Source organism: Nannobrachium achirus (assembly GCF_963921795.1).
Source record: "Nannobrachium achirus genome assembly, chromosome: 9".
In the NCBI taxonomy this organism is placed as follows: Eukaryota; Metazoa; Chordata; class Actinopteri; order Myctophiformes; family Myctophidae; genus Nannobrachium; species Nannobrachium achirus.
In genome coordinates, this window is record NC_137818.1 from 19968774 (window position 1) to 19994178 (window position 25405).

A 25405-nucleotide genomic window follows, 5' to 3' on the forward strand; every position below is an offset into this window, starting at 1 on the left:
TCATGAAATAAAACATGTCACACAAACATCTGACCCACCATAATCAAAAGGATTAATTGATTGAAGATTTTTTTTAGAAGGTTGCATAGGAAAAAGTACAGTTTCACGACAGTAGGCCTACAAATCACTGGTACAAGGTCAACCAAAAGGAGATACTAGTAAGCTTTTCTGCTTATTTACACAGGAACCCTTTATGTACTGACTCATAACATTGAAAGACAGATGGATATATAACAGTACCTATGCATATATAACAAAGGGGGGGGGGGGAGCAGTCATAAAGAAGATATTTACAGTGGAAAAGGGGAGGTAATAATATGGTCTTTAGTCTATTACTATTAACAGCTTGTTTCCATTGCTGCTGTAAGAGCTTTGATGGATCGATTAATTGATCGATTGACTTTATTAGACAAATGTAAAAAGCACCAGGTACTGAAGTACACATATTTAACTAGTAACTAAAGTTTTCAAATAAATGAAGGTTGGAAATACTCCAGTAAATAAAGTACCTCAAAATTAAATACAGTAGTCGAGTAAATGTACTTAGTTACTTTACACCACTGGCTCCAAGCACCAATCAAACGGTCGAATGGAGTAGAGATGAGATTTATGGCTCTTTGAAGTGAGCCCGATCTCTGGGATCCGTTCCTTTCAAAGAGCCGTTCAAAAGACTCATTTTAGTTATTTAGTTAATTTGCAGATTTTGATTATAATTACAAATCAGTTCAACCCTATATACATTTTGGCCATATACATTTCCGCCATTTGAAAATAGCCGATCTACAATGTGTCGCGACGCATTGTGAGCTTGTAGATCTGCTATTTTCAAATTTTTGTTTTTTTCTTCTTTTTTTCCTACATTTTATTTAACCTCGCCTCACCAGGCTTTCTGGAGGATACATTTTATTCATTGGAAAACTTGTGAAATGGGAGTGGGACACTTTGCACAATGAGTAGGCCTACTTTGGTTCTTTAAGAACATTTTGATACCAATAGTAGTCTACTTTATAGTTTTACTCAAGTACATTTTAATTCCGAACTTCTTATGGCAGAGTAGTTCTACATTGCGGTACTTGCGGTCATTAGAAAGGAACGGCTCCCTACTGCGAACCGGATCCCATCGTTCATTTCAAAGAGCCGTTCAAAAGGCTTGATTCGTTCGCGAACGTCCCACCTCTGGAATGGAGTATCAAGTCCCTCCCTTATTGCTCTCACAGTCCACTCTGTGACTGTGTACTGTAGTCTGTAGCCATTTTACATTCTTACACTCCGTTCTCTTGAGAAAATCACACATTTTCCTCAGCCGGCAGCCTTCCTAAATGTCCCTTCTGGCACTGGTGCAGATTAAACGCGACACAAGTAAGTTTTCCCCCTATTATTTATTTCAATTCGATCAGTGAATGTAACCTTCGTGTGTGCACCGCGGCTGACGATCCCAAAACAAGAGACGGTTGTTAAAGCCATGCCCTCTCTCTCTGCTTACATGTAGCATTGCTGCTAACCTATGTTGGTTGCTGGATTGTGTGTGTGTGTGTGTGTGTGTGTGTGTGTGTGTGTGTGTGTGTGTGTGTGTGTGTGTGTGTGTGTGTGTGTGTGTGTGTGTGTGTGTGTGTGTGTGTGTGTGTGTGTGTGTGTGTGTGTGTGTGTGTGTGTGTCCTCGTGCACAATGCACGTCATGTTGCAACTATTGTTTAGATGACATCTTCTGGGATGCAACGTATCACACCACAAGACCCCTTTGGTGTGATTGTAGCTTTTAAGTTAAAATTAGCATCCCTATTCTATTCTAGGAGCGAACGATCGGTGAAAATAGCATGCCATCTACAAAGCTTCTATAGCCTCTATTCGGTTAAGATCTCTGTAGAGCGAAATCATGAGGGTGACCGATTCTTATTCCTGGGGAATAACAGTTCTTATTCCTGGGGAATATTAAAGAATTGGGCACCCTCAATTAATTGGCGAAAATGGCATATCTGCCATTTCTAGATCTAGAAATAGAGCTGCTATTTTCGGCGAAGAAGTCAGAAATGGGAGTCCTTGCAGACCCTTGGGGGGGTTAAAAAGTCTGCGGGTGATCAGGTGATGCGAGGTTAGTGGTTCAGTGTAGCCACAATCTTTTACCTTCGCCTTTTGTATGCATTGTTGACATTGTCATCAATGCAGCACATGACATTCCTGTGTGACCCTCAGAAGTGTTTGCCCAGTGGTTGCCCTTCTCATGTCGCAACACTCCAAAACAATCATATTTGAACTGGGGACCCCCAAAATAACCATATTTTTACTGGGTCCCCCTCAAAATAATCTTGGTCAGGGTGGGACCGCCCACCCTGGGACACCCCCACCTTGACCAAGCACTTGCAATTGTAGGAGTTGAGGCATTGCATTTAGTTTGACTCGGTTCCACAGATGAATATTGTGAAAATAGCCGATCTACAATCTCACAACGCCACCATTTTTGCCCCTTCTACTATTTTGACCCCCTGGGGGTCCCGACCCACAGGTTGATAACCACTGGTCTAGGCCTAGGGGACTGCGTATCAAGGCTGCCCCGATCCATGCCACATTTTGCACACACGTTCCTCGCCTGCCAAACTACAACCTCCAAGGACCCCCGCAGCTCCAGGGACCCCCAGGTCCCTGGGGGACCCCCAGATGTAAAACATCACCAAATGTGCAAACATGACCAAATGACCACCCCAACGGGGCTGCTCACGGGGAATTCCCGGGGACCACCCACTCCTGGTGCTCCAGAACGGATGCAAAAGTGGTGGCGCCCCCAGTGGAGGACCTCCTCCACTGCAGCTCACATAAAATGCCGTAACTCCGGCTAGGAGCCTCCGGGAGAGCCGGGGCCGGTACCTATTCGTCCGTCAATGCAACGCGGAGACCCCACCCCTCATTTCTCACATGCCCCTCTTCTAGCGCCACCATGAGGCCGATTCTTGCAAAACACATTTTTGCACACTGCTCCTACATATTTTGCCCTAAAATCACGCACATCGGTACACAGTATGTCTACACTAATCCCATCAACATGAATCTCTCCCATATAGCGCCACCTCCAGGCCGATTTTTAAAAACACATTTTTGGACACTGCTCCTACAGATTTTGCCCTAAAATCACGAAAATCACTACACAGTATGTCTACACTCATGTCATCAACATGGATCAGGAAGATTTTGGCAAAACACATTTTTGCCCTATTTGTGGAGATAAGTGACCTACGGTCGCTTATCTCCCGATTAGGGAGCCTTACTGGTAACCACTGGTCTAGGCCTAGGGGACTGCGTATCAAGGCTTTAATTCTTTAGTAGTATCTAGGAGCTCTCGCCTTTGTTTGTTTGTCTGTCTGGTGCCAGCTCTGGTGTACAGTGCAACATTCTCCATTATAAAGCTTCACATTCAAATGAACGATTGCTGTTTTTCAAGGGCGCCTAATGCGGTAACTGAGAGGAAGGACAAAGCAAAGCAAACACCCCCAAAACTGAGTCAGTGGACCAGTATGGACTATGATAGACGGTGAGTAGGCCTAACTAGTAAGACGCCTCAGGGCGACATGCGACATCGCCCTGAAGGGGCAATTTTCAAATCATATACGGATGCATTTGAAAGAGAAAGCGGATGTGACGCCTGTTCCCCAGTACCCGCTTCCGTTTCGTCTTTACAGCCGTGCAGATTTGTCCTAATATGAATCAAAATAACCGAAGCCCATATATTTATATAGCTATATAGCTTGCTGCTTATCAGAAATGAATCATCAAAAAATAAAATGTAAAGTTATTTAAGATACATTTTGGTGAATGGAATGACAAACAGATGAAAGCTTCCTTTCTTGGCTTTTGGGAGGTGTATAGTTACAGACTCTGTATAGCATAGGGAGAAGGTGGAATAGTTGTCTCGCCACGTAAGACTACAGTGCCAGTGTCGTTAGACCTCTGTCACCTAATGCTTCTAAATAATTGTAACTTTCTGTGAATCTCTCTCGTTTTGGCCCTGGCAGTAGGGGTGGGCGCGGAGACCGCACGGGTCGCTAAGGCAACAACGCCCCTAACGATCACAACTTCCGTGACATGGACTACCGCGGCTACGGCCAAGAGGACGAAGACTCGGGGATGGGATACGACGGCGTGGAGATGGAGAGAAGACAATATGGCCGCGACGAGCAGCAGTCGGCCGGCATTCGAGACTTCTCCCCGGGTCGCTTCCAGCAGGACCGCTCTGGGTTTCCACAGAGAGGAGAGGGGCGAGGAGAGGACGGAGGGCGCAGGGGGAAAGGCCACCTAGGTCCCTCTCGGCCCCAGGCCCAGACCGACGTAGCCTTCCCCAGGCTCCAGAAAGACGAGGAGGGATCCAGGAGGGACTTCCAGAGTTTCAGGGCTGGCTCGCAGGGAAGGGGCCAGGGGGGCCAAGGCGGAAGAGGCTTTCACCCCGAGAACCGGAGCCCCCATCACTCTGGGCCCCGAGAGGGCGACTGGGGCCGGGGCGAAGCCGGAGTCCAGTCTGAGCAGTTTGAATGCAGTCCGGCGAGACACGGAGAGGAAGAGAGGTTCCCCCGCGGGCCAGGGAAGAGGAGGGTAAGCTGAAGCTAGTCTCTCTGCCGATCTTGATAAAAGAATGCTCTAAATAATTGGCTTTTGTTGAGTTGCAAAATTCAGTACCACTTAAACCCTCCATAACTTGATAAAACTGATTCGGTACGCTCTTATTTCACTCCACACAAATCGATTCGCCAAAAATAGCAGATCTACAACGTGTGTGAAATCGACTATTTTTGGCCAACGTTCCCCCCAGGATAGGGGACCACTTTCTAATGTGTAATTACCACACACCCACACCTTCTGTTATGAACAATATGGCATCACACGATTTGGCACTAAATCCCCTCAACCGTCACTTTACTTTACACTCATGCTTTTGTCCACTCAACCATCACAATGTTAAACTTCCTCGCTGATGACGTGTTGGTTGTGTACTCTTGGGGACTCTTATGTGTAGGCCTGTCACAATTATTACATGATCAACTAATCGCAATCGATAATTTTCATAATCATCAAAATGTAAAAAAATAAAGGGGAAAAAGCAGATATACAAGCTTACAATGCATCACGATTTCCACTATTAAAAAAATATATAAATAATTAAATATGTAAGTAAAGTAGGGATGAGGCCGAATATTCGGCACCGAAAATTTTCGGCCGAAAATGGCTAAAAATGCATTTTCGGTTTTCGGCTGGATAGCTTTTAAAACCGAATAGTTGAGCACCGAATAGTGTGAAGGACAGGGTCAGGGGTCCTCAATAGGCGGACCGCAGTCCATGTCCGGACCGCGGCACATTTCTGAGAAATCTCCGCACAGTTGTATCTGACGATCGGACTGACTGTGTGTGATGTGTGTTTGTGTGTGCGTGGGTGTGTATGTGCTGATTGTGCTCATTCGCTCAAACACATACACAGGCTCACAAGACACACCCCTACGCCAATTTGCAAGCCCACAAAGCGTCGCGGGTGCAACGTGCTGTGGGCTTGTAGATCAAAGGTTTTCCTTCCCTCCGAGTCTCCGACGCAGTCTGCTCTCCATGCTGCTCCCCCCCCCCTCCCCTCTCCTCTCCTCTCCACACACTCATGCTGCTCGCTGCCTTAAAAAAGTTGCTAAAACCTCTTGGAAACCATTGCTCCCACTGGATTAATAACTTAGAGATCTTCTACCTTTGGCTGTTCAATTGGAGAGGACAACAGCAACACATTAATATCCACGATGTAAGGCTCCAACTGCTTGCATTAGACGAGAAATGGTCGCGAAACTCGCGATGCGTGATCATGCGTCTTTAACAATGTGATGTGTCGTCGCATATTATTGCCAGCTATCCTAGGCTGTGTTAGGTTAATAACTATGACTCGTTGACCCTGATTTGACTGGTCATTTGACAGTCAATCAGCACAGTCAGTCTGGCTTGTGCAGTACGTGTGTCAACTAACTGAATGTCAAGTAATCCTCTCCCCCTCACGCTAAGTTCCACTTTATTTTCCATTCTGAACGACAAGCCTAATATTGCATTTATGCTCTTTAGTTTCCAATAATTAAACTATAAGCCAGTGTTTTGCATGCATAAATAATTATCCATTCATCCATCCATCCATCTTCAACCGCTTATCCAGCATCAGGTAGCAGGGGTAACAGTTCCAACTGAGATTTCCAAAGTTCCAAATAATAATAATAATAATTAAAATAAACAATTCTAATGATTATAATAAACATACATACATACAGTACATACTGTATAAATGTATCCGCCTTATTTCGCCTTCGCCTTTTTTTCGGACCTGGACCTGTTTCAAAAAAATATTTCTGGACCTTCAAGATTTGTATTTGAGGACCCCTGGGCCCTAGATCATTTTGCAACATACAGTATGTGCATTTGTTGTTGAAGGCCTGGCTGTTACAGCCCTTGTGTTTACAATAATATTTTGTTGTAGTAGGCCTAGATCATTCTGCAGTTTTAAGCACCTTGTTCTGATGCACTTTTATCTCTGTAGGATACTACAGAAATAGTTGCACTATTTTGACTTTGTTTTATGCTAACATTGCAAAGAGAAAATATTTTATTTTGTTATGTGTGCATTCAAAAGTGAGAAATAAATGTTTTATGGAACCATATGGTGATTATTATTTAAGTTAGGGTTTGCCATAATCAGGTAGCTTTACAACAAAGGTACAGCAATGGTACAAACATTTATTATACAAAATAAATTATATACATGTATTATTCGGCTATTCGGTATTCGGTATTCGGTGGAATGTTTCCAGTATTCGGTATTCGGTTTCGGCCAAGAATTTTGCTTTCGGCCCATCCCTAAAGTAAAGAAATGCAAACGGACATTTTATTTTGTTCCGTATGTTACAATGTTAGGGTCCATTTGGTTCCATTTGTACACACTCGGGAGTAATGGTGGTCCTTGAAATGTAAATGTTTGAGAACATCCGATATTGTAAGTATATAGCAGACGGGAAGTCCACCAACTCCATCAGTGTGATATAAAAAAAAAAAGAAATGTACCGGTTCCTCAATATTGGATCCGGTTCCTCACGATTCCTCCGGTTCCGGAATCCCAACCCTAGTCCTGTGTGCATGTGTACAGGGTTTCCCCGCAGGGGCAGAGGACCGAGGGGGTCCGGCGGGGCCAGGCCTCCTGGACCGCATGTCCCTGGAGGAGCTGGAACAGAGGGACCAGGACTATCGGGCCGACCCTGACCACAACGAGAGGCACAGCAACATCATCATGCTGCGCATGTTGCCGCCCAGCGCCACTGCCAACGAGGTGTGTGTCGAGGTGTGTGTGTGTGCATGCGCGCACGTGACTGTTGACGTTGTCACACTAATAATTGCAATTAACGATTTAATTGTGATTTAATCCATTTAGAACGGGTACACATTATTGTGTATCATTATTTTATGCTTTAACTATTGAAAAATAGCAGATATACAAGCTCACAGCGCGGCACCGAGTGCCGCGCTGCAAGCTTGTAGATCTGCTATTTTTGAAAAATCATGAAAATTTGAATTTTGACCCGATTCTATAAGTGTCTTTTGAATCCTTCTAAGATTTTTTGAAAAACCGATGTTTATATCTCAGCAATCTGGCTTAGCCATCGTCAAAGAAAAGGTCCTTTTCACTTAACTGGAGTTCTGTTAGTCTGTTCTTGAGAGACTACTATGTCAATGGTTCTCAAACCTTTTCATGTGAAGGACCCGCAAAATTATATGTATTTGGCCACGGACCCGCATCGCAAAATATTTAGTTCCAGGGACCACCCAGAAAAGAAGAATTTTTCACTGGTTAAAGCATTCAATAATTCTAGGCCTATTTATTAAATTTTTGGATCCCTGTGCCAGCCTGATGTTTATACAATGTGTGCTTGTGTCCTCAGATCCGGGCCCAGCTGCAGGAACAGGGGATTCAGCCCAGAGAGGTTCGCCTGATGAGGAACAAATCTTCAGGTGAGGATTGGTCCACTGGAGTGATTTTTATTTTATTTTATTTTATTTTATTTATTATATATATGTTATTTTTGTCGGGGGTTCCTTGTTTCCATGTTTCCTCTCTCTCCTCTTCCATTATATCTTGCTCTTTAACTGCTTGACTCTTCCATAACGTTCCATTTACTTCCTGACACCCCTTCTCTCCTCTACCTCTCTTACCATCCACCCTTCATCGTTCAGTATTTCCCCCTGGAACTAGTAGTAGTAATACTGTAGTTAGTGACTGAACACACACTGTTAATTCTATACTTTTGGATTGTGATGTGCATGACTCGGGACAACAAGCCCATCACACACACACACACACACACACACACCCCAGCAAAGGCAAACTCAATTCATAGTGTATTCCTAATACCTCTCAACACTAACAGCAATGCCTGAATGTTAGGTTGCCATAATAACCCATTTAGACCTGAGGCTGATTTGACAAATCGCCTGTCGGGTGGAAACCTCATAAGTCCAAAACTGTTAGTGGTACTTACTTCTGTGTGACACTGTAGTATAGTATGATCAAGTAGGGCATTAATTAATTTACGTAAAAACAAGTTGGAATATGGAGATAAGCAGTTTCTGCCCGACACCGACGTAATGCCTTCTAAACACTGGAAAATAAATGTTTCTAAAACGACACAGAACGGTTTCCAGGTTAAGCCTTAGGTATTTTCTCCATACCATGTCCCCACCTTCCCTCCTTCTCCTCCCCCTTTCATTCATGCTGTCGCCTATTCCACCTTTGGCAGATGTGTCTCTGATCCCTCGATCACTCATCAACGCTGAAATACTCAGTCAGTTGAGAGAGAATTCCCACCCGGCGGAAGAAGACTGCGTTTATGCGTGTCATTGTTTTATGTGTGTGTGTGTGTGTGTGTGTGTATCCACTTCCTCTGTGCTTCCACTGGCTTAGAATAAGAGTGTGCCTCTCAGCTAACGTGATAGTTCTTCACAACCCTCTAAACTGTGAAGTTACTCTTGTTTCTATGGTCTAGCCTACATGTCACATGCTCCCTTGTTAGCCCACTGGGTTTTCTGTAAGGTTGTCACCCGTTCACACTTAACAGTCGCGCCACAAGTCTCTCCTCTTTCTCTCACACACTCTGTACCTCGGAGTACACGGTAGTAAGTGTGTGGTGTTGTTGTTTCTTTTTTTCTTCTTTTTAGGATGCTCTTGATTTAAAAGAGTCGCTGTAATAAGTCTAAATGCATTGTTGAATGTGTGGCTATGTAGCAATAGTGTAGGCTAGGCTCTTCCACAATTCTACACTAGGCTCCACACGCACACGCACACACACACACACACACACACACACACACACACACACACACACACACACGCACACACTGCGATACTGGCCACCTTGCACCAGAGTGCTAAATACATAAGACACCTCGACCTTCAGAATAGAAGACATTTTGCGTGAGTTTGTGTTTCCCTTTAGTAGGCCTACTTGGATGCTTCATATTTCAATACTAAAAGAGCCTCAGATCCAATGTGTGAAGTGGGTAGGACTCTTGTCAGTCTCCCCTTCCCGTGACCCTGTTGAAATACTTTGACATTGCTTTTCTCCCAGAAGTACATCTTATGTAATGAATAGTCACTATGTTGTCACTGCCTGTAATAGATAAAGGCCCATTCCCACTGGGCCAGATAAACGGATACAATAATATCTTTCTCCATTCAAGTGGATGGTAAGATACAGATAATAAAATATCTGTGACAGATATTTTCTTTATCTTTTCTGAAAAACATATAGTCTGAGCTTTAATCCCCACCATTTATAGAATGGGGGTCAATAATTAGAGAGAACCATCAGTTTGTTAGTAGAATGCTGCATTCGGTTCTATCAATAAACTTTAAAACTGCATTTTGGCACATGGTTATACAGTAAATGGCGTGATTAACGCACAGAAACCGCCGATGCAAAGCTGTCACAATATCTTGAATGTCTTTCCAATTGATTTGGGTGCATTTCTCCACGGGGGGCCAGGGACCCCCACAAAGAGAATATTCGTCAACACTTCAAGATCTTTCAACATTTGTTCGCCGAAAAAAGAAAAGAAAACGGGTGGCTTAAGTGTTTGAACTGTTCCTCATTTTGCTGGGGACCCCCTCCTGGTGGTACCCCTCAAGAACCACTGGGGGGTCCCCGAACCCCACTTTGAGAACCAGTGATTGAATCAGTACTGATACAGGGTCTCTCTCTCTCTCTCTCTCTCTCTCTCTCTCTGTACATGAAGCACTAACCCCTCAATGCGTTGTTATGTTGTTGTTGTTGTTTGGTTACCATGGCGCTGGGCGGTGTCCAGGCCAGAGCCGAGGATTCGCCTTCGTCGAGTTTAATCACATACAGGAGGCCAGCGGATGGATGGAGACCAACCAGGTCACTCTCCCCTACACAGACACACATACACATACACGCACAGTTACACCATCACAGCCTAGGCATGACATAAGCACTCCTAACACAGTGGTTCTCCACCTGTGGGTCACGGCTGACCTGTTCCCCACATTATTTTATTTGTTTTCTTTTTTATTTGGGGGGAGGGGACAATATTAAGGACTTAAGACTTTTTAATACCTCAACAAAAAATAGCATTACTGCATCAAAAGTAATCGTCAAACTATACTATAAAAACTGGTCAAACATTGGGCAAATTGCAAAAAAATTACATAGAAAATGAAAATATTTTGAAAATCACAATTGCTTGTATATCTGCTATTTTCACAATATTAATCTGTGGAACGTAGTCAAACTAAATGTAACGCCTCGACTCCTAGAATTCTTAAGTGCTTGTCAGGGTGGGGGAGGGTCCCTCCCAGTTCAAATATCATTTTGGCGGGCCGCGGCCTGAGAAGGTCGAGAACCACTGTCCTAACAGTCCAGTAAGAAGTACACAAGAGATTGGCCACGTCCATGTTTGTGCCTGAGGTAGGTGGGGATTTCATACTTTCGGGGCAAATTCCTCTCTCGCTCTGTACACAAAGACAGTGAAATCCACAAGCAGGCACATTCCCCATTAGGTTCATGTTGATGTCTTGTCTGGGCGTTGATGTGCGATTTCACCAATTGGAACCTACCAGTCACATTTGTTATTTTTTTTTATTTGTATTTTGTTTTACATTTGGACACAGAGGTTCCTATTTCCCCAAAATGTTCCCTTTCTCCCTCTCCCTCTTCTCCCTTCCCCCAAATATGTCCTGACACCACAGTACCACCAGGTCTTGGGTAGTGTGACAGCCAGACTATCATTATTTGACATGGAATCTAATTCCATGTCTTTTTTTTTCTTCAGTTGAGTCTAATATCTCCATGCTCTCTTTTCGTATCTCGATCGGTCTTTTTGGAGCCGCGATGAGGCTGAAGGCTCGCGACGGGTTGGATGGGTGGGATGGTCAAGCTGAAAAAAGGTTTCCCCTTAAGGGGGGGGTTTCATAAGATCCAACACATTGTAACGACACAGGTCTGGGCAACACACATACACCATCACAGTCCGTCCCAATTTTCTCTAAAGCTGAAGGTTGCATTTCTCTCTTGTCCTCTTTACTTTCAACCTCAATTCTATATTCTCTCTCTTTCTCCCCCTGTTTCTCTCTCTCTCTCATCTCTGGTGAGATGAGGCCTCTCTCTAGCATGTGTGGCCTACTTATCCCTGATAATCATTCTTTGTCATCCCCCCCTCCTCCCACTTTTTATTTCTTTTTTCCACCCCCAGAGAGTGCTGTCGATTCTGGGACAGAGAGTGTCCATGCACTTCAGCGACCCCAAACCCCGTGCCAACGAGGACTGGCTCTGCAACAAGGTATTGTCTGAGGGGCAACCGGAAGGCTTGCCCCAAAACACACTCGCCCCCATTTCTTTTGCGGACCGCGCACCCCCAGCAGTTCTTGTATTCTTCGTATTTATTTTACTGAGGGTTAAGGTTAGTTTTAGGCATAGTTTTACTGTGGGATAAGGTTAGGTTTAGGCATAGTTTTACTGAGGTTGCGTTTAGGAATACCTGGTGGCGTCCATTCCGAGGTCGCTGGATTTGACCCAGGCTGAGTGTCTTTTGGGGCTAGCGTTCACAATGAATCAATCAACATATATTTATTTTAATTTTAATGATGTACAGATTTTTAATATGTGCTGTTTACTCAAATGTCAATGCTCCACTTTGTTCCATATTATTACATTAAAAGTTATATTTTGTTTGTCTGTTTTGGTTCTGCTGATGAACATTAATCTACTACTACATTTTACTGTAATTCTATGGTCTAAAATGTATCTCCGATTTAATCCCATCAGCCGATTAATCGATTATGGAGCTATGAAAACGTTTGTTAATTGCATTTTCTGATTGTCTGCCATGTTTCCATGTGCATGCAAATGTACGTTTTGTAAATGTATATAAAGCGACTTCAGAGGCTCATTGGCTATTTCATCAACTTTCCCACAGTGTGGTGTACAGAACTTCAAAAGGAGAGAGAAGTGCTTCAAGTGCAGCGTGCCCAAATCAGGTAAACATGGTTATCACCCCGGCAGCAGTCAGCTCACTGACTGCTCATTGCGCTAGGGCTGGCCAATATATGAACTCAGAGGAGGAATCCGACGGCAAATCCCTTTAGAACATGTAGAGCAGGGGTCAGCAGCCTTTTGAAATGAAGTTCAATGTTTTTATTTTCTAGATGGCTTGTAGATCTGCTATTGTTGGCTAAAGTTCTCAGAATATTGACACACTAGGGTTCAAGTGGTTAATATAAAAAAGTAGAAAAAAAACTTTCTATCACTCAAAGATTTGGAGGACCCCCTGTTGTAACTCTGAGGACCCCCTAGGGGTCCCGGACCCCCTGTTGAAGACCCCTGCTCTAGACTATCTCCCCGACTCCCTCCCCAGTCAAAGTCCAGAATTTTAATGAATGTAGAATTATGTGCAGGATGTAATTTGCTGCAAATTACTCTCTCACACTTCTGCCATTGTGCCAGTGATCACGCTTCCCCTGTGCCAATGTTAGTCCTAGTTAACTCCATACACTTCAGTATAAACATTTCCAAAAAATGTTGCGCGCTTTTGTCAGAGGCTGAGCTGAAGTTGCCCCAGCTGCAGAGGGACTTGTCCTTGGGACCCAACAAGGAGGGAACGCAGGGCCTACTGCCTCTGCCAGCTCCCTACCACTCTGCAGGCCCTGCTGTCAGCTCCGGGCAGCAGCCACAGCAGGCAGAGGTGGCCAACGACAGTAAGTCCCTTACTAAGTACTTTTCTTTTTGTGTTCGTGACAGTTAGGTATGGGAAGATGATTGTTTATTGTGAAAGAAAAGCTCACAATAATCGTATTGTGGTGATGTAAAATGTATCGTGATATTGTCCTCCGTCATACAAAAGGATGAATTGGCTTTTGTTGAGCTGCAAATTCAGTACCACTTAAACCAGGGATGTCAAACATACGCCCGGATCCGGCCCGCGAGATGATTCAATCCGGCCCCAGGCTTGTAGAGCATAAATTTCTGAGCATTTAGGGAAAAAAAGTAAGTCTCTAGCACATTCCTGTCAAGAGTTATGATTTTTTAAAAGAAGTAACCAACTAATGCTCTCTGCAGTCTAGCTTTCTCTCCCCTCAATCAGCCACCAGGTGCTGGCAATTGAGTTGATTGATTGGAATGTTAAGTGATCAGCAATCTCTCTCTCTGAAGATGACAGCATTGCTAGGAATGGGGGGAAGGTGGGTCTGGCTATGAATATACCTGAACATACCTGCAATATCCGAACTCTACTCAAAGATTACACACATTAGGCATGAAAATTAATGTTGTTAAGAAAATAACTTATTTTTCAAAACTTTGAAAAATAATAATATTAAGTTTTATTATTCACTGATATTTTCTGAATATTCCATTATTGTTCATTACTCAAAATAAAATAAAATAAAAATAATTATTCTATTATCAAATGATTTATTCTAATTGGCACTTAAACAAATAGCATTTCTCGGACGAAATTTCTTGTAGGCTGCAACCTGCAACTGTAACACCAATAATGAAAGTAGCTATTTTACTTAATAATGAACACGATTTGGAAAATGATTTACTGCTATACTGCTAGCTATAGCAGTGACTGAGACGACAGGAAAAAACAAAACAAAAAAAAAACAGAGCGCGAGTGTGCATGCCATCCGATCCGCGGCTGGTTATACCATTGCGGCCCTCATCAAGTCACCTTTCGTCCAATGCGGCCCTCACCCCAAAATGAGTTTGACAAGCCTGACTTAAACCCTCTATAGTTGATCAAAACAGGACTTTAAAGAATGCGTTTTGAGCTTGTAGATCTGCTATTTTTGGTGAATGTTCCCCCCAGAATAGGGATGCTGAGGTTCAAAGTGGTTTACAAAAGTGGAATTTTAAGTTTTAAGCATATTTTGATTATCCGTTAACTCATACCCTGCCAAAAAAGACGTTTTCTATAATAAAATGTCTTTTTAACTATGGACCTCCCTGCCAGACGTCTTCTGGACGTCTTTTTTTTTTTAATTATTAAAAAAAATGCCGTGTTTCGACAAATCTGATCTTCTCCCATGCTCTTGCTCACTAGCTCTGATCCTGAGGAACCTCGGCCCTCACACTTCAGTGGAGGCCATCCTGTCAGCGCTGTCTCCATTCGCCACGCTGGCCGCCTCCAATGTTCGCCTCATCAAGGACAAGCACACCCACCTCAACAGAGGCTTTGCCTTCCTCCAGCTTTCTACGATAGTGGTGAGTAATTCTATGCGATTTAATGAATGCTATTTTTAGCCTAAAAGCCAAAAATATAGCAGTTGTGAGCTTGTAGATCGGCTATCCCTTTGGTGCACAACACCAGCGTGCAACTAAGTTTAAATCAGCCAAAAATCTATCTCTAATCCCTCTTTTGTTTTTATCTATTGTTGTGTTTATGAATGTATTTATTGTACTGTGTTTTTAACACTTGACTGTCTGTGACTCTGCTCTTAAAAGGTCCTATACAAATAAAGTTTATTATTATTACTTTATTATAAAATAATTATTTATTATAAAACTAAACTTCTGAATGTCTAATCCTAACTTGAATCCTTTCCTATAACTATAAACCATTTCTTGTGTCTCCAGGAAGCATCCCAGCTGCTACAGATCCTGCAGGCTCTTCAGCCAGCTCTCACCATCGATGGAAAGGCCATCGCCGTGGAGTTTGCCAAGGGCTCCAAGCGGTAAACAAACACTCGCACGTCCACACCTGACTGCAAAAATAATCTAGAACTGCACTCTGTGGAGGTGCCAACTTGCGCCTTGTACACAAGTACAGTGGTTCTCAACCTTTTACGACAGGTTGAGAACCACTGCCCAAGTAGGCCATGAGGAAGGAACGTTTCAAAGCCGCTGCATTTCCTAACAAGTGTTCTCTATATGTCCTGGATGTCAGTGATGTGTTCCTGACGGATGGCAGCAGAGTGAGTGCTGCCACGGTGGCCAGCACAGCCATAGCTGCAGCCCAGTGGGCCGTCACACAGGTAAACCAACATCTGGTACTTTTATTTAAAGACATTTGCATAAGAGTTAACCACTTAAGCCTCACGTCTGTTTTCCCACTCCCCCATCTCCTCTCCGCCAGACTGTTCAGAATGAAGCTGGTGGAGATGTAGATGTGGCAGTGTACCAGCAGGGGGCAGCTGTTCCCTACAACCTGGAAGGACAGGAGTACATGGTGGGGCCTGACCGTGCAGCCCTCAAGGCCCAGGCTCTACCCGGTGCAGGAACAGGCCTGATGGGGCCGTACACAGGAGCTGCAGCCCCAGGTGAGAACAGAGAGTTATAATATATCTAGAGGCCGGATTGCCCCCCCCCCCCCCCCCCCCCCCCCGACCTATTCCCGACCTATTCCTTTCAATGACAGTTGGTCACAAGCGCATTAAGCACCCAGAAGTATCTCTACTTCCTGGATTGGCTCCAATTTTGGAGCCTGTAGAGCAGGCACTAGTGATGTGCGGGTCAAGTATTTTTGCATAACCACGGAACCTAACCTGCCCGCACCGCCCCAAAGAACAATATACAAATCAACAGATCCGCCCGTCCCACGACCTGCATAAAAAAAAAAAAAGATAATCATCACCACAATAGCCCATCTTTATTGGGCTATTGTCCTGCAATACCAGATTTTGCCTCCATGCTTCTGAGTTTTCAATAATTCTCTGCAGTTCTGGGGGCTTGGGTGAGAAGCACAGAAGGAACTCTTGTATATTATTATTATTATTATTTAAAGTGACAGTTCACCTATTTTTGACATGAAGCTGTGTGAAATACTTGCCATTAAAATAGTGGTTACAAATGTATTAATCCATTACCAGAGTCCCGTGGTCAGAGTTCTGGTCAGTTTTAGATGAATATAAAGTAGTTCCGGTAATTTGGCAGGGGCTCATGGCCCAATCATTAAAAATAGATGAATCCACAAAACTAGCGTCATTTGTATTGTTGACCTATTTCTACCAACCAGTAAGACTCCCTAATCGGGAGATAAGCGACCGTAGGTGGCTTATCTCCACAAATAGGGCAAAAATTTGTTTTTCCAAAATCTTCCTGATCCATGTTGATGACATGAGTGTAGACATGCTGTGTAGTGATATTCGTGATTTTAGGGCAAAAACTGTAGGAGCAGTGTCCAAAAATGTGTTTTAAAAATCGGCCTGAAGGTGGCGCTAGAATAGGGCCATGTGAGAAATGAGGGGTGGGGTCTCCGCGTTGCCTTGGCGGACGAATAGGTACCGGCCCCGGCTCTCCCGGGCGCTCCTAGCCCGAGTTACGGCATTTTATGTGCGCTGCAGTGGCAGGGGGTCCTCCACTGGGGGCGCCACCACTTTTGCATCCGTTCTGGAGCACCAGGAGTCGGTGGTCCCCGGGAATTCCCCGTGAGCAGCCCCGTTGGGGTGGTCATTTGGTCATTTTTGCACATTTGGTCATTTTTTACATCTGGGGGTCCCCCAGGGGGTCCTTGGAGGTTGTAGTTTGGCAGGCAAGGAGTGTGTGTGTGTGTGTGTGTGTGTGTGTGTGTGTGTGTGTGTGTGTGTGTGTGTGTGTGTGTGTGTGTGTGTGTGTGTGTGTGTGTGTGTGTGTGTGTGTGTGTGTGTGTGTGTGTAAAATCTGGCATGGATCGGGTCAACGGGTGCGGAGATATAAGCAGGGAAAAAGTGTGACGTGTGACGTGTGAGCACATTTGGTAATTTTTTACATCTGGGGGTCCCCCAGGGACCTGGGGGTCCCTGGGGCTCCGGGGGTCCTTTGAGGTTGTAGTTTGGCAGTCAAGGAGTGTGTGTGCAAAATTTGGCATGGATGGGGGCAACGGTTGTGGAGATATGAGCAGGGCAAAAGTGTGACGGACTCACTCACTCACTGACAGACAGACAGACAGCCCGTGGAGGTTTTGGTAGTAAATGCGACCTACGGTAGCAAATAGACCAACTTTCGTTCAACTTTGACCCCTCTGTCACATGGTACTATTTTTTGTGTCCAGTATCACTACGCCGCTGCAACGTATTTCCCCAAAACAAGGTGCTTTGCAGTCAGCTGATCAGAACGAAACCTCGCTCTATGTGGTAGAAATAGGCCAACAATACAAATGACGCTAGTTTTGTGGATTAATCTATTTTCAATGATTGGGCCACGCCAAATGGCCCCCACCCCATTGGAACTACTTAATATTCATTAGAAACTGACCAGAACTCTGACCACGGGACTCTGGTAATCAATTAATACATTTTTAACCACTGTTTTAATGGCAAGTATTTCACACAGCTTTATGTCAAAAATAGGTGAACTATCACTTTAAACTAGAGAAATGAGTGTTAAATAGCTTCTATATTCTGATAGCAATCATTGCTATAGATTGTGCTTTTAGTCTCTCCAGCTCTCTAGTAAACAGCAAATACATTTTCAGGTTTGTTTAGAGATTTCATCCAATCAGTAAAGAGAACTCAAGAGAAGAAACAAGTGAAATTGGAAGCGAAGAAACTAGAAGCTGATAAATGGGTTCTCTCTTCTGATTGGATGCGATTGATAAAAGAAAATCTCCTGTAAAGACATTTTAATAAGTGCAAGCTGTGTGTGTGTGTGTGTGTGTGTGTGTGTGTGTGTGTGTGTGTGTGTGTGTGTGTGTGTGTGTGTGTGTGTGTGTGTGTGTGTGTGTGTGTGTGTGTGTGTGTGTGTGTGTGTGTGTGTGTGTGTGTGTGTGTGTGTGTGTGTGTGTGTGTGCGCATGTGCACACAGCAGTGACCTCATCTGAGGCGGTGACATCATCGGTGGGTGGTCTGCTCACCATGGCGACCAGCACATCATCCAGCCAGGTAGAGTCATACATCCATTCATCCAGCAAAAGCTGCGACGCACCGAGAGCTTGTACATACAGTAGACTGCTTTCAGTTATTACTTTACGATTAGAAGTGGTCAAACTATCAATATGTTACAACAGCAACAAGAAAAACAACACTAGTGTTTGGGGGCTCCTTTCACACAGTTTCCCAGATCGCACATTAGGACACAATCTTTCAGTCATGAGATTTAAAGGAGCTATAGTCAACTTTTTCTTGAAAAACGGATGCTAAAATAAAAATGTTGTTTCGAACATATTTTATAAAAAAATAAGCTTCATATATGTGTTTCAATTCAACAATGACCACAAAAAGCACAAAATAATGATAAAATAATCATTTTGGCCATTGTCGGGCCGACACTTTGTTTACATTCTAGACTAGGACTAGGATGTAAACAAAGTGTCGGCCCGACAAAGAAAAAGTTGACTATAGCTCCTTTAACTTTGCTTTAATCTGTGCATGTATAAATGAGCCTGAAGTGCAGACCGCAGTTGTTATACATTGCTTAGTTCATAATATGCTCCTCCCACCCCACATCCTCATCTGTGCTGTCCGTGTTGTTTCCTCTCCTGTCCAGGCCCCGGGGTCTCAGCAGGTGGAGATCGTAGGGAAACCTCAGCCGGTCACTGCAAGCCACCCGGCCACCCCTGGCACTGAGCACGAGTACCAGCAATACCGTAAGGCTGTGTGTATGTGTGACATAACTGGATTACTCTACTTTGTATGCTTCTATAATCTATCCTCTAACCCTGAGGTGAATCACCTGTGTCTCTGCAGCTGTGCCAGACGTGTCCACATACCATTATGACGAAAGCTCTGGCTACTATTACGACCCACTGACCGGACTCTACTACGACCCAAACTCGCAGGTAAATCGCGCACAACTCTTGTGAATGATCTTCAAAATGTCAAGTAAACATATGTTTTCGAAATGACCGTTCTGTGTGTGTTCACCATGCATGTCTCTATCTTTTCTCCTCTGTGATCAGTATTACTTCAACGCCCACACGCAGCAGTACATGTACTGGGACGGCGAGAAACAGACATACATTCCTGCCGCCTCTGAAGACGCTGCCAACGCCGGCGAAAACCCTGCCTCTTCGGATCCGCTGTCCGGAGGCGCCGCTGGTGGCAAAGAGAAGAAGGAAAAGCCCAAGAGCAAGACTGCCCAACAGGTACGCAACCGGTTATCCTGTTGGCAAAGAGATGCGCATGAACGATGCGTTAAAGTCCAATTACTCAAGATTAAAAGTTATTTGCCATCACATCCCATTAGCGCTGCTGTCGGGGTGGAAACCTTGTACGTCCAAAACTGTAACTTTTCAGGATTCAAAGTAAAAAATATGTGAAGTATAAGCTTGTAGATCGGCTGTTTTTGCTACTTTTGTGTGACACTGTTGGATGACGATGTGGGGCATTGATTTAAATTGATAAAATTAAATAAAAAGTTCAAATATGATATGAGAGGCAACGTGGAAACATAAAAAAAAGCATAAAAGATGTTGTACAGTAATTGCACAATGTCGCTCCTTTCTAGGAGTCCAACACTGTCCAAAACTGTTACTTTTCGGGATTAGAATTCAAAAGTAGCAGAACCTCGAGCTTAAAACACATCGCTTCGCGCCGCCATTCGAGCTTGTGGATCTGCTACTTTTGATGCTTTTGTGTGACACTGTGGTGTGGTCAAGTGACACTTATGAGCGTTGACTGTTTTTGACACTTTATGTACTGTATATATTCTTCTTTTTATTGTGCCTTGCTCCTTTTTACTGTACACAACAGTACTTTTTTCTTTTTCATACTTCTATGTAACTTTGTAAACCTTAAAACTGCTGTGCTGCCTCTGGGTGACTGATCTTCCCTCTTGGGATAATAAAGGTATCTATCTACTGTTACTGTATCTATCCATCTATCTATTGACAGATCGCCAAAGACATGGAGCGCTGGGCGAAGAGCCTGAACCGGCAGAAGGAGAACGTGCGCTCCGTCTCGGCCTCCCCGGCCATGGGCTCCACGGCGCTGCCCGCCGGCTACAGCAGGGCAGCCGCCCGCCTCGACGACCGCCGGGAGTCGGCGAGCGCCGACGCAGGCTACGCCGTCCTGGAGAAAAAGGTTTGTAACACACACACACACACACACACACACACACACACACACACACACACTAGCCTGGGATCCAGCCTGGTTCGCTACATTTGACTTTTTCTCACTTCACTTCTTGGTCTGGCCAGGGTCAATCGCATTTTCATTTCGTAGGCACATCAGGAAGTGACTCGAGTTTTACATTGGACAACACTGGTCCCGCCCCCCTCCACAGACCAATCGGAAGCCACGAGTCCTTTTCCCTTGTTTGGGCACGGAGATAGGAGGCTTAGCAGACCCATCTCCGTGCCCTAAAAAACCCCAGGACATAAATCCACTCGTCCTAGACAATTTGCCCACTTGGCCCCCAAACAGAGGAATAAACTCCCTTTTGCACTTAAAACAACAGACTCAGTCCCTAGCTTCCGCCGTGGCCTGAAGACTCACCTCTTCAGACTCCACCTAAGTCCATAGCACTTACCGTAGCACTCGCCTACCCCAATGACCAATGACCAATGACCATACATGAAAGCTCTTTTATATAAAGCTTTTCACTGATTAGGTGCTCAGTCTACCTAGGTTATTTTGTCTAGATTGATATTTCTATGCATTTGATGTTTTGACGTTGATGTATCGATGTATTATCTTGCTTATTGTAAATCGCTCTGGATTAAGAGCGTCTGCTAAATGCCTAAATTATACTGAGAAAACAAACCGGCGAACGCAGCAAGCAGACTGAATCCCAGGCTGCGCACACACACACACACACACACACACACACACACACACACACACACACACACACACACACACACACACACACTGTATTGTACCTAATACAAGTACACACACACACACACACACACACACACACACACACACACACACACACACACCGAGTAAGCCATAACTTACCGTGTGTGTGCCCACATGAACAGTCCTGAATAAACGCTGTGTGGTGTTTTTGTCCTGCAGGGGGCACTGTCTGAACGGCCCCAGCTCCTCCTGGACCAGATCAGACACACAGCAGACAGAGAGGTAGGGGCTACAATGGAAACTACGCCTTTTTATGTGATTTTAATCCATTTGGCTTTTTCTGTTTTGTATGTGCTTTTAAACCTCAAAGTATTCATTTAGCAAATTTCTGTCCGTCCGCCGTCTGTCTGCATGCTGACATCACTGATACTAAACAGTGTCCCCGCCATGGTAACAGGCTAGCTGCATGCTGAAAAAAATGCCCAAATTTGGAGATGATTTCCGCTGTCTGTCTGCATGCTGACATCTCTGATAATATACAGTGTCGGCACCATGGCTGTCTGTCTGCATGCTGACGTCATAGTACTGACATCACAGACTGATACAACGGGTATTGCACAACTGGACATCAGTGGTTGTTCTGCCCAATGGGCACCGGTCTGGGTTCTCCAACATTATTTCTGAGACTCCTACATTCAATCCCTTATATACTGTGTGTGTGTATACCCCCCATACTAGTGTCAATTAAATATACATTTATTCAAGGTACTGCCCCAGTCAATTGTACATACGATTTTAGCCAGAAACTCATGTGACAAGGAGACTAGACTAAATCCTTGAATCTAACTAGGCTGGCTGTTGTTCAGTTAATATTAATATTGTACGTTATAACCAGCGTAGCGTAACATTATCTAACAGTGAAGGAGGTTTGGCAGAAGGAAGCCTACAATTTAGACTTTACAGCTAGCAAAACAGCTGACCAACAAAATAGGCGGTTATGGGCTATTATGTGGGTTCCAGGAAATGGAATATTATGGGATAGAACGTTCAGTTGAAACCATCTGTAATACATTACAGTGTGTTTTACACCTTACAGTATTTTCATTAACAGATGATGTCTGTTTGTATGGATTAAAATGATCAGTAGCCATGACTTGTTTCAGTCATTAGGATGTCATTTGTACATAATATTGTGCTAATTGTTTAGTAAACAGAGCGTGTGTGTGTGTGTGTGTGTGTGTGTGTGTTAAAGATTTCCAGTCGTGAGATTTTTGAGCTGTGCCAGCCTGCTCCAACAACTGACCGTGTGTTTATGTCTGTCCATCCTTACTGTATATATGAGTACAACCTCAACCGCTGCAACAGCGTTGGTGTGCAGCCTAAGGCACCGCTCACTCCCGCTGGGTGTAGATTTTTACTTAATCCTTTTGCTTCCTTTTGCAGCGCTCCCCGCCTCAGCAGCAAGGCCTGGTCCCGGCCTACAGCGGAGAGACGGACAGCGATGAGGAGGGAGGAGACCGAGACGAGAAGGAGGGCAGAATGACCGACTGGGTCAAACTGGCCTGCCTGCTGTGCAGGAGGCAGTTCCCCAGCAAGGAAGCCCTCATCAGGCACCAGCAGCTGTCTGAGCTACATAAGGTGCTTATGACACGCAGAGATGCACAGGGATGATGATATACACAGTGGTTCTCAACCTGTGGGTCGGGACCGACATTTTGTGCCAGATGACATGACAGTGAAGTGACTTAAGTTCTATAAAACTGGTCAAACATTGGACAAATTGTCAAACAATATAAGAAAGAGGTAAACATTGTGAAAATAACTGATTGACAAGCTCACAACGCCTATTTATTTGCTATTTTCACAATATTTATCTGTGGAACCGAGTCAAACTAAATGTAACGCCTCAACTCCTACAATTCCAAGTGCTGATCTAATTGATGGCTTGGTGCCAGCTGGCTCTGGCTGTCTAGAGAATATTTAATATGTTTTATTACACTATTGTTTTTACTTCACAATTTAATTGTGGCCTTGAAAGTTTCACACACAAAATCATACAGCCCCCCACTATTTGCTTCTCAATTTTCTCCTCCTTACTTGTCTGCCCTCAGCAAAACCTGGAGCAGAGACGAGGCCAGCCAGACCCCACGTCTGCAGAGGTTGGTCACTCTGAAAATATTAATGCACATGTTGAAAAGAAATGGTGTGTTGTGTGTTGTTGTTGGTTAACTTGTGTGCGTGTCTGCGTGACTTGTTTCTTTGTTGTTGTTTTTTCAGCGACAGAGAATGGCCGACAGATCTGAGCCTCCTGACCCCAAGAAGAGAAGGTTCAGCCCCATGTAAGCATTAGAAATGTCGGCCTGGGCTGCGGTGTGCGGTGTGGCTTGGCAGCGTGTCGCGGGTTCGAGTTCCGATCCTGATGTGCCTTTGCTGCGTCACTCCCTGTCTCTTGCTCTAATTTCCTGTTAGCCTACTGTTCTATCCATAATAAAAGCTGAAAAAGCCCCCAAAAAAAGGGAGAAAGTAAAAGCATTAGACGTGTCACACACGGTCACGTGGGTTGTGATAAGGGCTTGTCTGCTTGTCGTTAGCAGACTTGTAATTCTAACCAAGTAGGCCAAAGGGCTGCTTTGCAACATAACTGGAATGCATTGTCTGCCGTGCCGTTGTTTGAACAGGGCGGCCGGCAGACAGATTGAAGTGTGCAAAGCCAGTCGTGCATGGTGCATTTGCAACGTTGCACGTTGATATGGCACACGCAGCATGTTTATATCACTTTCTTTTTCTCTTTCTTTCCATAGTGATGGAATCAGCGGCACCAGTCTTGGTGCTAGGATGCTGCAAGGAGGCATGAAGAAAGGGTTTTTACTGCGCAACATGCAAGTGGACTGAGTCTTTTTTTTTTCTTCAGATCTCAACTTCCTGATCCAGATAGGACTGGTGCAAAGCCCTGCATACAACACTCCGCCATTACCGTTACCTAGACATAGACAGTATAGTTAGAAAAATAAAAACATGGACCTGAGCTTGACATGGAATTTACCTCATCCGTTGAATTAAGAGTCCAATGAACTGAACTTATAGCAGTGGGGATATTGAACAGAACGCACCTTTTCTCTTGAATGATAAACATTCAGATTAAGCTTTTTTCACCTTTCTTCAAAGCTTTTGCTTCATGAGCAAAGCTTTACATTGGGAGACTGCTGTTGGAAGATGAAATCAAAGGATGATTAAAACCCAATGCAGATCTCTGGCATCGGAAAGAAAAATGTATATTGTAATGTTAATATCTATGCAGCATAGATTGTTTGATTTAAAGATATGCCTTGTCATTCAATGAATGACTGATCTGGACTGTGCAAATTTTAGAATGAGCACTTTTATACCCCCTAAACTCCTCAATAGTGGGGAAAGAAGAGAATACGGCCTCCTATGGACTGGACACTAACAGTAGTGTGTATGAATTGTACCTCTGTATGTAATATTATAGTGTTTTGGATGTGTATGTACACTTAAATGCATATTTGTCTCTTGAAAACATTTTTTTTTTAATGTCTGAATTTATTGAATCATTATTATTTGTAGTTCATTCTTATTTCATCTATGACAATACAAACTCAGAATGATGTGTCCACTGTCTACTGGCCTGTTTATTATGCCTTGTAATGATTGGCTAACATTGCTACACTATATGCAATTTCCTACGGTGGATTTGCAAGAGAAGTGGTCAAAAGGGGGAATAAGTAAATACCTAAGAAGTATTGTAGTTCTTATTTTTTGTTCTTTGGCCGTTTCCAACAACCTCAAAGACAGCAGAAGTTGCACCACCGTATTGCTGCACTGCAGGTTGCTGCTGAACTGAAGTGATCCTTTATCTCCATGGTAACCACAACAAACGTTGCACAGCCAGTCCCTGCTGCAGCACTAGCAAGCTAAGCTATGGTGTTAACTTGAGACAATTAATTAACCCTATGGCACACTAACCATACCAATACGGTAACCTGCTACTTGGGTAAGTTAGAATCTTAACTGTTTAGTATAAGGATTTAACCAATACTAAATTGGATAACGCTGGCAGATTGTAATTTGTCATAGGCTAGGCCATGGTTAATGTTGCTTCTGTCAAATCCAACCTTTTGACTGTTAGCTTTTTTACTTGCCAAAGCCATAGAACAAAACATT

General features: G+C 44.1%; 1 protein-coding gene across 2 annotated transcripts; it reads left to right on the top strand.

Annotated features, from left to right (window-relative positions):
* The first annotated feature begins 1320 nt into the window (after positions 1-1320).
* On the top strand, positions 1321-24820 carry rbm10 (RNA binding motif protein 10). 2 transcript variants are annotated; one of them, XM_080733393.1, is made up of 23 exons: positions 1321-1359; positions 3431-3520; positions 4002-4575; positions 7139-7330; positions 7929-7998; positions 10348-10421; positions 11755-11841; positions 12478-12538; positions 13097-13255; positions 14605-14765; positions 15138-15235; positions 15448-15535; positions 15637-15820; positions 18282-18358; positions 18963-19062; positions 19163-19254; positions 19375-19560; positions 20309-20497; positions 21443-21505; positions 22667-22861; positions 23335-23382; positions 23501-23562; positions 24025-24820. In XM_080733393.1, the coding sequence occupies exons 3-23, from the start codon at positions 4072-4074 to the stop codon at positions 24113-24115; spliced, it is 2781 nt and encodes a 926-aa protein (XP_080589519.1). In that variant the 5' UTR covers positions 1321-1359; positions 3431-3520; positions 4002-4071; the 3' UTR covers positions 24116-24820. The 2 variants fall into 2 exon arrangements, with proteins under 2 accessions (XP_080589519.1, XP_080589520.1); XM_080733394.1 differs by lacking the exon at positions 1321-1359 and having other exon boundaries at positions 3448-3520; positions 4005-4575.
* The last annotated feature ends 585 nt before the right edge of the window (positions 24821-25405 follow it).

What these genes read in the sequence shown, in the direction of transcription:
- rbm10 (XM_080733393.1), top strand. Translation starts at nt 4,072, where the DNA reads ATGGACTACCGCGGCTACGGCCAAGAGGACGAAGACTCGGGGATGGGA. An exon ending in GATGAGGAACAAATCTTCAG is followed by an intron (nt 7,999 to 10,347) that starts GTGAGGATTGGT and finishes GGCGGTGTCCAG; the next exon opens with GCCAGAGCCGAGGATTCGCC. An exon ending in AAGAGAAGGTTCAGCCCCAT is followed by an intron (nt 23,563 to 24,024) that starts GTAAGCATTAGA and finishes TTCTTTCCATAG; the next exon opens with TGATGGAATCAGCGGCACCA.